The sequence below is a fragment of the Ahaetulla prasina genome, chromosome 17 (genome assembly GCF_028640845.1).
Source record: "Ahaetulla prasina isolate Xishuangbanna chromosome 17, ASM2864084v1, whole genome shotgun sequence".
Taxonomy (NCBI): Eukaryota; Metazoa; Chordata; class Lepidosauria; order Squamata; family Colubridae; genus Ahaetulla; species Ahaetulla prasina.
In genome coordinates, this window is record NC_080555.1 from 4,083,603 (window position 1) to 4,096,222 (window position 12,620).

Sequence of the window (12,620 nt, forward strand, 5' to 3'; positions counted from 1 at the left end):
CTAACGTTTGTGTATACGTGGTCATTATAATGTGTTTTTTTTTTGTATATCAGTATACCTGGGACGCGGTGGCTCAGTGGCTAAGACGTTGAGCTTGTCGATCGAAAAGGTCGGCAGTTCAGCGGTTCGAATCCCTTGTGCCGCGTAACAGGGTGAGCTTCCGTGACTTGTCCCAGCTTCTGCCAACCTAGCAGTTCGAAAGCAGGTAAAAAAAAATGCAAGTAGAAAAATAGGGACCACCTTTGGTGGGAAGGGAAGAGCGTTCCGTGCGCCTTTGGCGTTGAGTCATGCCGGCCACATGACCACGGAGACGTCTTCGGACAGCGCTGGCTCTTCGGCTTTGAAACAGAAACGACTAGCACGTATGTGCGAGGGGAACCTTTACCTTTACCTTTAACTTTATACATAATACTATTTTCTACTTTCTACCTCTTAATAAGCTAGCCAGTCTATTAAGAAGTATTTTATATGTATCCCTCATTTCTGGGTTGATGGTTCACGTCAGTGCGGTTGTGTGTTCACTTTTCTTAGGTGTGTACATATAAATTGCACAGGGAGGGGGGGGAAAACGGTGACATTTCATAATCAACCCAAAAATTGGGCCATCTGCCCGGATTCCGTTTTCCTGGTGTCAGTTGCGGGAATATTAGCAAATGTTATGATTAGGAGCACATTGTGCTTATCCTGAAGGTTTCTGCGAACGGCAGAGAAATAATTAAATAACAGCACGTTGGCAGAATTAACAAACCCAGAGCGGCTTTGGCTGGCTAGGCTAACATTAAGTGGTTTAAAAAAAAATCAGGATAACGAATGGAAAGGGGACCAAAAGGTGCTTTTTTCAAGAGGCAACTGGACTTTTGTTTTTCTTTGAAGACGTTTCATTTCTGCTCCAAAAAGCTTCTTCAGCTCTTTCAAGTGGTAACTGGACTTTCTGGTTTTTTTTTCTTTGAAGACGTTTCACTTCCTCTCCAAGAAGCTTCTTCAGCTCGGAGTGGATGAGCTGAGAAAGTTTCTTGGAGGAGATGCCTAAGGTCTTCAGAAGAAAAACCGGAAAGTCCAGTTGTCTCTTGAAAAAAAGCACCTTGGAAACACCATGACTAAGACGCTGAGCTCGTCGATCAGAAAGGTCGAGCAGTCCGGCGGTTCAAATCCTTAGTGCAGGTCGTCTGCGTGAGCAGGGGGTTGGACTAAATGACCTCCAGGGTCCCTTCCAACTCTGTTACTGAATCTCTATAGACAATTGAAAGGAGAGGCTGATTTAAGGCCTGCGGATTTCATTCCTCAAGGTGGAGATTTTACAGGTAGCCCTTTGACTTACAACCGTTCGCTTAGTGGCTGTTTGAAGTTACAACAGCGCCGAAAAATAAGGGACTTCCGACCGCTTTTCACACGTAACGACCGTTGCTGCATCCCCATGGTCGCGTCATCCAAATTCGAACGCTCGGCAACTGGTTCGCATTTATGACGGGCGCCACATCCCGGGGTTACGTCATCCCCTTTTCGCGACCTTCCGACGTGCCGAGTCAATGAGAAAACCCGATTCACTTAACAACCACGTTGCTAGCTTAAGGATGGCAGTGATTCATTGAACAACCCTGGTCAGAAAAGTCGTAAAATTGAGCAAATTTTGTCTCACTTAGTAACAGAAATGCTGGGCTCAGAAATACAGGTCACAACATTTCCACCCAACCCGACATAGCGAACGGCGGGTTCGCTTTATGACCGTGGCGTCCGCTTAACGACCGCTGCAAGCAACGGTCACGAAATCAGGACGGCCTGTTCCTTTCAACCATCCCGACTCAACAACCCCGTCTGTGTGGGCTACTCTTCCCCTGGAACATTTGAAGTTGCTCCACAAGGTGATTTCGAACGTGACCGGTTGCATAACGGCCTAATCAGTTTTGCTCCTGTTTGTCGGTGTGTTGTCTGGGTCACATACCACACGTGCTTCCGGTCTGTGGTTCCCATAAAAATCCATACCTGAAAAGCTGCTCAGAACCATAAACGCCTGTCGGGAGATACTTTGATCTCAGCAATTAAAAGCTCTTTTTTCCCCCCCGCACTTCCTAGGTAGAGACTGCCAAGCGTGGCTGAGAAATACAAACTAATTTGATAAGATATATATTTTTTTATTGCACCTCTCCTGTTTATTACCCGCTCCTGCAAACTCCTGTTAATTTATAACCGGTGGACGGTCATCAAGTGAAACTCGTAAAAGCGATTAAAAGTTATGCACACATTGCAAAGTTAATTCCTCAAGGCGGCACAAGGTGTGCACGGAAAAAAAACAACGGCTGTTTTGCTTCCCCTTTCGAAAGGGAGAGAAAAAAAAACACCAATGTAATTAAGCCAAGCGTTCTGTGAGCTTTTCAGATTCCTTTCTGGATTGACACCAATTGATCATTCAATAATAGTCACTTTAAAGTGCGGGCTTGGAGAGACCCTGGGGAAATGTGGTGAAATCTTTTTGCCTGCTTTTTGGCTACTTCCGTGAATGGAGTGAAGCCATTTCTGGTCCTATTTCAGTGATGGTGAAGCTTTTTCGGCACCGAGGGCCCAAACTGCAACATCCGTGCCTGTGCGCTCACCGGAGCACCGGAAACCCAAAGACCAGCTGGCTGGCGCGCACATAGTTCTTTTTTGGCTGTTTTTTGGTCCGTTTTCAGGCCATTTTATGGGCTGTTTTCAGGTCGTTTTGAAGGTGGTTTTCAGGGCGGTTTTTGGTCCATTTTCAAGGTGGTTTTGGGCTGTTTTCAGGCCTTTTGGGGGGCTGTTTCCAGGGCGTTTTTTTGGGTTGTTTTCAGGCCTTTTTTGAGCTGTTTTCAGGCTATTTTTTAGGCTGATTTCAAGCTGTTTTTGATCCATTTTCAGGGCGTTTTTTGGTCTGTTTTCACGCCTTTTTTTCGGCTGGTTTCAAGCTATTTTCGGGCTGTTTTCAGTCTGTTTTTTGGGGGGGCTGTTTTCAGGCCTTTTTTGGGCTGGTTTCAAGCTGTTTTGGGACTTTTTTGGGCTGTTTTCAAGCTGTTTTTGATCCATTTTCAGGGCATTTTTTGATCCATTTTCAGGCCTTTTTTGGGGCTGGTTTCAAGCTGTTTTCGGGCTGGTTTTTTTGGGCTGTTTTCAGGCTGTTTTTTGGGCTGTTTTCAGGCCATTTTTTGGTCCATTTTCAGGGCCTTTTTTGGGGCTGTTTTCAGGCCTTTTTTGGGGGCTGTTTTCAGGCCATTTTTGGGGCTGTTTTCAGGCCATTTTTTGGTCCATTTTCAGGGCCTTTTTTGGGGCTGTTTTCAGGCCTTTTTTGGGGGCTGTTTTCAGGCCATTTTTTGGGCTGTTTTCAGGCCGTTTTTGGGGCTGTTTTCAAGCTGCTTTTGGGGCTGTTTTCAGGCCGTTTTGGGGGCTGTTTTCAGGCTGCTTTTGGGGCTGTTTTCAGGCCGTTTTGGGGGCTGTTTTCAGGCTGCTTTTGGGGCTGTTTTCAGGCCGTTTTGGGGGCTGTTTTCGCTCTCTCTCCTTCCCTCCCTCTCCTTCTCTCTCCCTCTCTCTCTCCTTCCCTCCTTCCCCCCCCCCTCTCTCTCCCCCTCCTCTTTCTTGCCCTTCCTTATTACCTGCCATTAATCACAAAGACATGCCTCAACCCATCGGGAATGACGAAACTGCAGGGAAGGATTGTCTCCGATTGCGTTAACCCTTTTCTGCAAGAAACAGCTTGACACTTGTCTCACAAGTTCAAACGTCTGCGCTGTTCGGTTCTTCCGCGGGGCCGCAGCTTAGCGTGCAATGGATCAACGCACGTTTGTTGCCCTCACCTGCCGCGTAGACTCAGCGCGGTTGTGCTAATCCAGCGACACAATAGCCGGATAAAGCCTTCAACAGTGTGTTTCACCTGTTGGGCCTGCGCCCAGAGACGTGGCTTAGGACAGAGGGCGTCTGGGATTAATATGATTTCAAATAAATGCGTATTTGTAAGGGCTCGTCCTGTCAAAAGGGCTCCTGGGGTGCTAACTCAAGTTTTTCCCTCTGTTCCACAAGTTCCCGGTACTTGTGTCAAAAGTTGAAAGTTGCCTTCCACCAACACTGATTTTATAAAATCCTCCCCTATTTCATTATAATCGTTTGCTTTAATCATCCCTTATTTTTTCAAATTTAATTTCTGTTGTTCATTTAGCGTTTGTTGCCATGCTCCAAATTTCATTCCACCCCTCATTTCTTTGAACGTCCCAATTTCGTTGGCCAGTATTTAGCCATCCCTAATTGAGCCGCCATTATCAAGTTTACAATCATTTCTTCTTCTTTTTTCTTTTTTTTTCATTTATATCCCGTTTTTCCCACCAGCAACAGTAACGCAATTTTCGGTGACATATCTGAATTTACATTCAAGAGTGCTCTAATTTCTCTAAACACCGTGCCCCATAATGTTTTGTGCACTAAAAGGTAAAGGTTCCCCTCGCACATACGTGCTGCTCGTTCCCGACTCTAGAGGGCAGTGCTCATCTCCGTTTCAAAGCAGAAGAGCCAGCGCTGTCCGAAGACGTCTCCGTGGTCATGTGGCGGGCATGACTCAACACCCAAAGGCGCACGGAACGCTCTTCCCTTCCCACCAAAGGTGGTCCCTATTTTTCTACTTGCATTTTTTACCTGCTTTCAAACTGCTGGGTTGGCAGAAGCTGGGACAAGGAACGGGAGCTCACCCCGTGAGGCGGCGCTCAGGATTCGAACCGCCGAACTGCCGACCTTTCTGATCGACAAGCTCAGCATCTTACTGAGCCACCGCGTCCCTCTTTTGTGCACTACGTGTTTCGTTTTTAAAACCTGGGTGTTTGAATTAGATCCCTGCCCTTCCCCAGGCGGAGCCGATTCGAATGGCATCATTGAACTGCCACCAGTGACTCTACTGCAGCCTTGTATTATTATTTTTTTCTCTCTCCCTCCCGGCGAAACAAGCCCAGGTGAGTGCAGAGATTCCTGGAGTCCTAAGTCACTTGGTGGCTTGCCAGCCCAACAGTCCGTGCGCAAGCGTGTTCATGTGCCAGGTGTACAGCTTCATCCAGATCCTGCCCTATTTGGTCATAGGAATCCTCTTTTTAAGAGGCTTGGCCTCCGCGGTTCGAAATCGCATCGTTCTTTGTTCCCGAAGAGTTTCTTTCTCGAAAGAGAGGTTTCCCACCTACCACCCACCCACCGGTGGCTGTCTTCTTCTTCTCTGGCTTGGATGTTCTAAAACGGCCCATAAAGGCAATGGGAAATTTGAGATTATGGCTTCCGCAGGTGGAAACAGGTACCGTGTTCCAGAGGGTCTCATCTACCGGGGGGGTAAAATTTTTGTTTATCCTGAGGGTTGGATTAGAACAGGGGTCTCCAACCTTGGTCCCTTTAAGACTTGTGGACTTCAACTCCCAGAGTCCCTCAGCCAGCAAAGCCAAGCCAAGCCAAGCCAGCAAAGCTGGCTGAGGGACTCTGGGAGTTGAAGTCCACGAGTCTTAAAGGGACCAAGGTTGGAGACCCCTGGATTAGAAGACCTCCGAGGTCCCCTCCGACTCTGTTATTCTGCTTGAGCAGGAGGGTTGGACTAGAAGACCTCCGAGGTCCCTTCCGACTCTGTTATTCTGTATTTTCCGTATGTTCTGGGCACCTGCTCAGGTGTTACTTTCTAAGGCTGAATAAATAATTTCTTTTGAGGCTATCCTTCCTCCCAAGTCTGGCCTTACCTTTTCGTTTGTTTAGCCCAGAGGTGAAGAATAGACATGACCCAACTAGGTAACATCATCTGTGCTAGAAGGGGAAGTGCATTTTGTGGAGGAGAGGAGGAAGTGGGAGGAGGAGAAGGAAGAAGAGGAGGGGGAAGACTGTGGGGTCTTTGGTGCTCCCTGAGCTTGGGGGGTTTTCTTGCAGACATTTCGTGACCCAGCTAGGTAACATCATCAGTGCTAGAAGGGGATTGTGGAGAGGAGGAGGAGGAGGAGGAGGAACTATGGGATCCTTGGTGCGCTCTCGAGCTGAGCGACGTTCGGGTCCCTGCAACGTTCTCGCAGACATTTTGTGACCCCCAAACATCTGGGTGTTGGCAGCTGTGTTGCAGGCACGTCGTTCACGGTACAAATGCCGAAGGGGCGGTTGGTTTTTCACCAGACCGCGTGAGCCCTAAAGCCCTGACTCAAAAAGCGATGCCAGCTGGGTTTTCCCCTTGGATCTGCTTCAGGAAATGAAGTGATGCCAAGCGGCGAGCCTCCCATACGACGCAGTTCGGAGGTTTTATAGCTTGGATTGCGAATTTGGCTTATTGTTTGGGTTCTGTGCATTTGATTTCTCGTGAACCCCCTGTGGTTGCTTTTTTTTTTAAAACTTACACTCAATAATACCATTGGCTAGCAGAATCGACACCTGGTGGTGTTTATTTCCCCATGCCGCTAACCTTTTTCCGACTTAGATTATTCTAACTATCAAAATAAACCGACTTGGGGCATGTCGGCATTTGTGGGCCCTCGAACCCGGCTGCCGGTGACCATCAGTGATCCTTAAACCTCTTCCAAGGTCCAGGCAGCATATTTGTCAAATTAATCCACTTATATTCCTTCCTGATAAGCCACAAGAGGTGTGTGTGTGTGTGGAGGGGTGTTTTGCCAGTCAAAGGGGCCTCTGGTGGCTCAACAGACTAATGCAGTCTGTTATTAACAGCAGCTGCTTGCAATTACTGCAAGTTCAAGTCCCACCAGGCCCAAGGTTGACTCAGCCTTCCATCCTTTATAAGGTAGGTAAAATGAGGACCCAGATTGTTGGGGGCAATAAAAGTTGACTTTGTATATAAATATACAAATGGATGAAGACTATTGCTTGACACAGTGTAAGCCGCCCTGAGTCTTCGGAGAAGGGCGGGATATAAATTCAAATTTAAAAAAAAAATTGTGGGGATTATCTGGCTGGCATGGTGCCATCCGGTGGCCAGACAGGAAGCTGGTTGCATTGTTTCTATTCTAGCACGTTTGACTCCAGATCTTCCATCTCCTTCCAAGAGCGGCTGATATCTTCTATCTACACCAGGGGGGGGTCAAACTCAAGGCCCGTGGGCCGGATCTGGCCCACAGGGTGCTTAAATCCTGCCTGCGGGGTCGGCGTGGAAATATCAAAGGACTACCCCACGGTGCCTCTGGCACAGTGATGGCTAACCATTTCCGGACCAAGTGCCCAAAGCGCGTGTGCACATCCGAACCCCCAAAATGCAATGCTCGCGCGGGCCCCCTGCATGTGCCCCACCCCCGCATGCGTGTGTGTCTCCCCCCCACACGCACCCTACCCCATACAGGCACACGCGCCCACCCCCGCACGCCCCTTGCTCTCCACGCATGCGCGGCAAAGACCTGATGACCAGCTGGCTGGTGGGAGGTGCGCGCACACATGCGGAGCTGAACTAGGGCGACGGCTCGTGTGGCCGCAGAGAGGACGCTCCATGCCACCTGTGGCCCATGTGCCATAGGTTCACCATCACGGCTCTGGCGGCTAAAATGGGCCACATATGGGGGCACCTTGTGCCTTGTTTTCACCCTCTGTGGCCTCCCGCAGCACTCTGCTAGCGAAAAATGGGCCGAACGAGTCCGAAAACGGGCTGGAAAACTTGCAGAAGAACGGGCCCGGAAAATGAGCCCAAAAACAGGTGGAAAACTGGCTGAAAACAAGCTGTGCAGCCCATTTTCAGGTGGCAAAGAGCTGCAAGAGGCACCCGTCCCGCCGTCCCCCCCCTCACCCCCCTTCTCGCTGCCCTGCCGAGGAAAACTACAATGCTGATCCGGCCCTCCAAGAAATCCAGTTTGACCCTCCTAATCAACACCCTTATACAGCTAGTCCTTGAGTGATGACCCACAACGGAACCCCGAATTTACGTCGCCAAGTGAGAAATTTGTTCCGGGAAATTTGTTCCGGGAAGTTTTTGTGCCTTTGCTTGGCCCGTTTGTTAAGTCTGTTGTTAAGTTAGTAACAACGGGTTCGTTTCCGTTGTGGTTAAGAAAACTCGTAAAAACGAGGCAAAGCTCGCTGAACCAATGTCTCGCTTAAGAACAGAAATATTGGGGGCTCAATTGCGATTGTACGCCGAGGCCTAACCCTGCTGAGTCGCTGTGGCTTTTTCCATCCAGCTCAAATATTTTAGCATCGTTGCTGTAAAGGAGACGGAAGTGGTTGGCACTCTTGCTCTGTTGCTTCCTATCCATGCAAATATTATTATTACTATTTTTGGGGAAAAATAAAATAAAAGTATCTTTAACGACGCAAGCACCTTTTTCAAAACCCGATGAAAATTGTAATCTCCTTTCCTAAGAGACCTCTCCCTCCTCTTCATTTTGAAAGGATAAAATCCAGGGTTGGGTCGCTGGGGATTCGGCAGAACCTCTAGCTAAGATTCTGTGCAGTTCGGAGAACTCCCATAATCCCACTTCTGGCTGGCCCCGCCCACCCCTCCCCTCCCACGCAGCCCGTTTTGGAGGCAGGTAAGTGCAGGGCGCGCACGGAGGCTCGGAGAGGGCGAAAAACGGGCCTACCAGAAGTTCGGGAAGACCGGAAACGGGCCTCCGGAGCCTGGGGGAGACCGTTTTCACCCTCCCGGAGGCTCGAGAAAAGCCTCTGGAGCCCGGGGAGGGCAAAAACGCCCTCCTCCCCCATGGTACAGGAGGCTGACTAGGCCACGCCCACCATATAGCCACACCCACCCAGTCACCGCCAGAGAAACCCTTGCTAAAAAAAATTTGAAGCCCACCCCCTGATAAGATCTCTTTCCTCCGGAAGAAATAACTTTGGATGAGATTATTTTAGGCCTTTGAATAAAAACCCAGCTGTTGGGGGGGGAAAAAAAAAAGGCTCCTTTTTTTAAAAAAAAAATTATAAAAAACAATTTCTCTGCTGCACTCCAGTACAAAAAAAAAACCAAAAAAGAGCATTTGGAAGTTTAAAAAGATAATTGCTGTAATTAAGTGGGGGAGAAAAAAAAACCCACCAGTCTTCCCAACCAACATTTTTCCTTCATTGTCACACTTTTGCTTTTCACGGCACACTTTAAAAGCTGCAAAATGGCCCAGAAAGGGAGCGTTGTTGTTGTTTTTGTGTGTATGTGTGTGTAGCATTACAACGAATCTCAAAATTTAAGAAGAACGGAATTATCTTCAAACACAGAATAATAGAATAATCTTCAAGCTTCTGTTAGCTCAGTTGCCCTGTGGAACAGAGGGGACAATTCCTTTCTCCAGTCTGTTTGTGTATTTGTGTATTGGTGTGTAGCATTAAAGGGAACCTCAGGATAAGATAACAGAATCTTCAAGCCTCTAAGCTTAGCTCAGCTGCCGTATGGCCCAGAATGGGAACATCCTTTCTCCTGTCTGTTTGTTTGTGTCTTTGTCTCTCTGTGTGTGTGTGTTTGTGTGTGTGTGTGTGTGTGTGTAGCATTAAAGCGAATTTCAGTGCTTTCTTTTTGCAGGTGGCCCTTCTGGAAATCGATGCCAGCAGTCCAGTTTTGTGTTTTGCAGGGAAAAAATGAGAGGGTGACAAATCCAAGCTTTTGTTGTGTTGTTGATGGTGGTGTTGGTGTGTATGTGTGTGGGTAGCATTAAAGCAAATTCATTATTTTCATTTTGCAGGTGGCTCTTCTGGAAATCGATGCCAGCAATCCAGTTTTGTGTTTTGCAGGGGAAAAAATTAGAGGGTGGCAAATCCAAACTTTTGTTGTGTTGTTGTTGGTGTGTGGGTGGATGTGTAGAAGCTGAACAAGCTTTCCTGTTACATCAGAGGCTTTTTCCTTCCCTGGCACTGGAACTGAGGGTGGGAAACGGGCCATATTGACTTCCTTAATTCTTTTAATTCGATCAAAAGGACTTTAATTCAACTTTCCATCTGAACTTGTTTTTAATTTTGGTGTTTTTAAGCGTGCTTTCGGCCACGTTCTTTTATATTGTTTCCTTTATCTTGTTTGCAAGCCACCCAAAGTCACCTAGGTTAGTGTGGAAATTTGATAGGTAAATCAATCCCCAGATGCTAGTTAATTTGTGGCTTAAAATAAAAGGTCCCTTAGCTGGTTTGCCTGAAGTCAGTTTTCATGGTGTCGACACAACCCGGGTAAAAATAACTCTTTGCCACTTGTGCTAATCGCTTAAGAAGTGCTTTTTTTTTAAAATTTAAATCCTTTCTAAAATTGTGGTTTGTGCACAGCGAAAAGGAAGTGACAAAGTCAGCAAGCAGAGGGGGGTTGCAAGCAAAAGTATCTCGCAGAGACAGGTGGCATATGAGTCTAATAAATAGATAGATAAATAAAGATAAGAACAATTAATCCGTGGAACAACGTGCCTCCAGAAGCTGTGAATGCTCCAACACTGGAAGTTTTTCAGAAGATGTTGGATAACCATTTGTCTGAAGTGGTGGAGGGTTTCCTGCCTAAGCAGGGGGTTGAACTAGAAGACCTCCAAGGTCCCTTCCAACTCTGTTATTCTATTCAGTTTTAAAAGTGTTTAGAAATGATCAATACTTTACATTCTCTTAGCAAAGTTTCGTGTCAACTCCAGGATGTGCAATACGATCAAGACAGGACATGCAACAATTCACAACTTTCAAGTTTCTCTCTCTCTCTCTCTCTCTCTCTCTCTCTCTCTCTCTCTCTCTCTCTTTTGGAGACTTCCTCTTCATTTTGTTCACCTCCATTTCGCTTTTTTAAATACGGTAATTGTCCCTGTTTCCTGGATCCTCTTTGTGGGGCTCCTTGTTCGATTTAACTCTGAAACGCTCTTGAGAAGGAGGGCTCGGATTCTCTTCCTAGTTAACTGAACCTATTTTTTTTCCTCTTAAGAATGAAAAATGACCACAAAACAACCAGTTTTGATTTGGTACCTTAATGAATCCACAAAAGGAAAAACGCCAGTTAATTCTCAGCGTGGCCGTGCTATTGGCCCTATGTGTTCTCTAAAGAGAGAAAGAAAGAAAGAGGGAGGGAAGGGAAGGGAGGAGGGAGGGAGGAAGGAAGGAAGGAAGAAAAAGAAAGGGAAGGAAGGAAGAAGATGGAGAAGGAAGGAAAGGAAGGAAGGAGGATACAGAAGGAAGGGAGGAAAGGAAAGAGGATACAGAAGGAAGGAAGGAAGAGAAAGGGAAGGAAGGAAGATAGAGAAGGAAGGAAGGAGGATACAGAAGGAAGGAAGGATAGAGAAGGAAGGAAGGAAGAGAAAGGGAAGGAAGAGAAGGAAGGAAAGGAAAGGAAGGACAAAAACAGGAAGGGAGGAATTAGATAGAAGAAAACAGGAATGAGGGAGGAAAGGGAGAAGAAAATAGAAGGAAGGAAGGTTGGAAAGTGGGAAGAAAAGAAAGGAAGGAAGGAGGATAGAGAAGGAAGGAAAGGAGGATAGAGAAGGAAGGAAGGAAGAGAAAGGGAAGGAAGGGAGGAAAAACAGGACGGTAGGAATTAGGAAGAAAAAAACAGGAATGAGGGAGGAAAGAGAGAAGAAAATAGAAGGAAGGCTGGAAAGTGGGAAGAAGGAAGATAGGAAAGGAAGGAAGGAAGCTAGAGAAAGAAGGAAAGAGAAGGAAGGAAGGAAAGAAAGAGAAAAAGAAAGAAAAAAGCTAGTTTTATGTAGAACTAACAGTATTATGTGAAGCTGAATTCTGCAATTGCCCAGACTAAGCATAGGTGTCGGCATAATCGTATTTGTTTCTCTCCAGAGGGTTATTGATTGTTTCCTGATTCTTATCAACAATCCAAACCTTCAAGGCAGACATTTTTCCCCTTGGAAGATTTTCAACCAAAAGAAAAAAAAGTTGCTTTTCTTTTAAACCAGCCAGCTAACTACCCCGGGCACTGGCAATTGCTCCATTTTTTCCCCACCTGTACCCCAAAGCGGCCAAATAAAGATGTGTAATCTTCTACATACCCCCCCCCAAAAAAATTCCTCAGGCAGGGCCGATCCAGAATAAATATTGTACATTGTTTTAAACAAAGCCGCTGCCTCTTCCATAACTCTCCGCTTGGCTACAGGAAACAAATCTAAAATACAAAAGCAAATTCTTTGTCATTCAGATGCCAGCCCCTAAGCAGGAACTGATCTTTTCCGCGGGTTATTTTGGCTTTTCCGCCTGACTGATATTATTTTTAAAATCTCAGTTTGTTAGGGAATATTTTATGGGCAAAGAACGGGGTTTTCTTCTGAAGAGCGGGTCAAAGAATTGGTTTTATATCCGGAGACCGTGTCAGATAAATGAACGGCAAAGCACTTAGCGTTCGGAGTGGTGGGCTACCAAACAGCCCCCCTATAATGGGGCTCTTGGCAGCCAAGAAGTCTTTTGCATCCAGGTCTCAGTTTGATTGAACAGACCTTCCCTGCCTAGCTCTTGAATTTATTAGCTTGTTTGAATTTAGCCTGAGCAGGGGTTAGTCTAGAAGACCTCCAAGGTCCCTTCCAACTCGGTTATCCTGTTATTAGCTTGCGGAATTTAGCCTGGCTGAATTTCGCTGGTCTGAATTTAGCCTGAGCAGGGGGTTGGACTAGAAGACCTCCAAGGTCCCTTCCAACTTGGTTATTCTATTATTAGCTTGTCCAATTTCGCTTGTCTGAATTTAGCCTGTTGGATTTAGCTTGCCTGCTTTACCTTTTGACTTCATGCACCAGGTAATG

The 12,620-nt window shown here is 46.7% G+C and overlaps 1 protein-coding gene across 4 annotated transcripts in view; it reads left to right on the top strand.

Annotated features, from left to right (window-relative positions):
* PACS1 (phosphofurin acidic cluster sorting protein 1) overlaps positions 1 to 12,620 on the top strand; it is a 61,852-nt gene that overhangs the window by 12,511 nt on the left and 36,721 nt on the right. Inside the window, exon 1 of one of the 4 annotated variants that reach the window (XM_058160409.1) lies at positions 5,063 to 5,269. The exons of the other annotated variants lie outside the window; for them this stretch is intronic. Coding sequence (XP_058016392.1) covers positions 5,247 to 5,269 — 23 coding nt within the window. The 5' untranslated portion in view covers positions 5,063 to 5,246. Of the gene's footprint in view, positions 1 to 5,062; positions 5,270 to 12,620 lie in introns of those variants that run through there. 4 annotated transcript variants of the gene reach the window in all.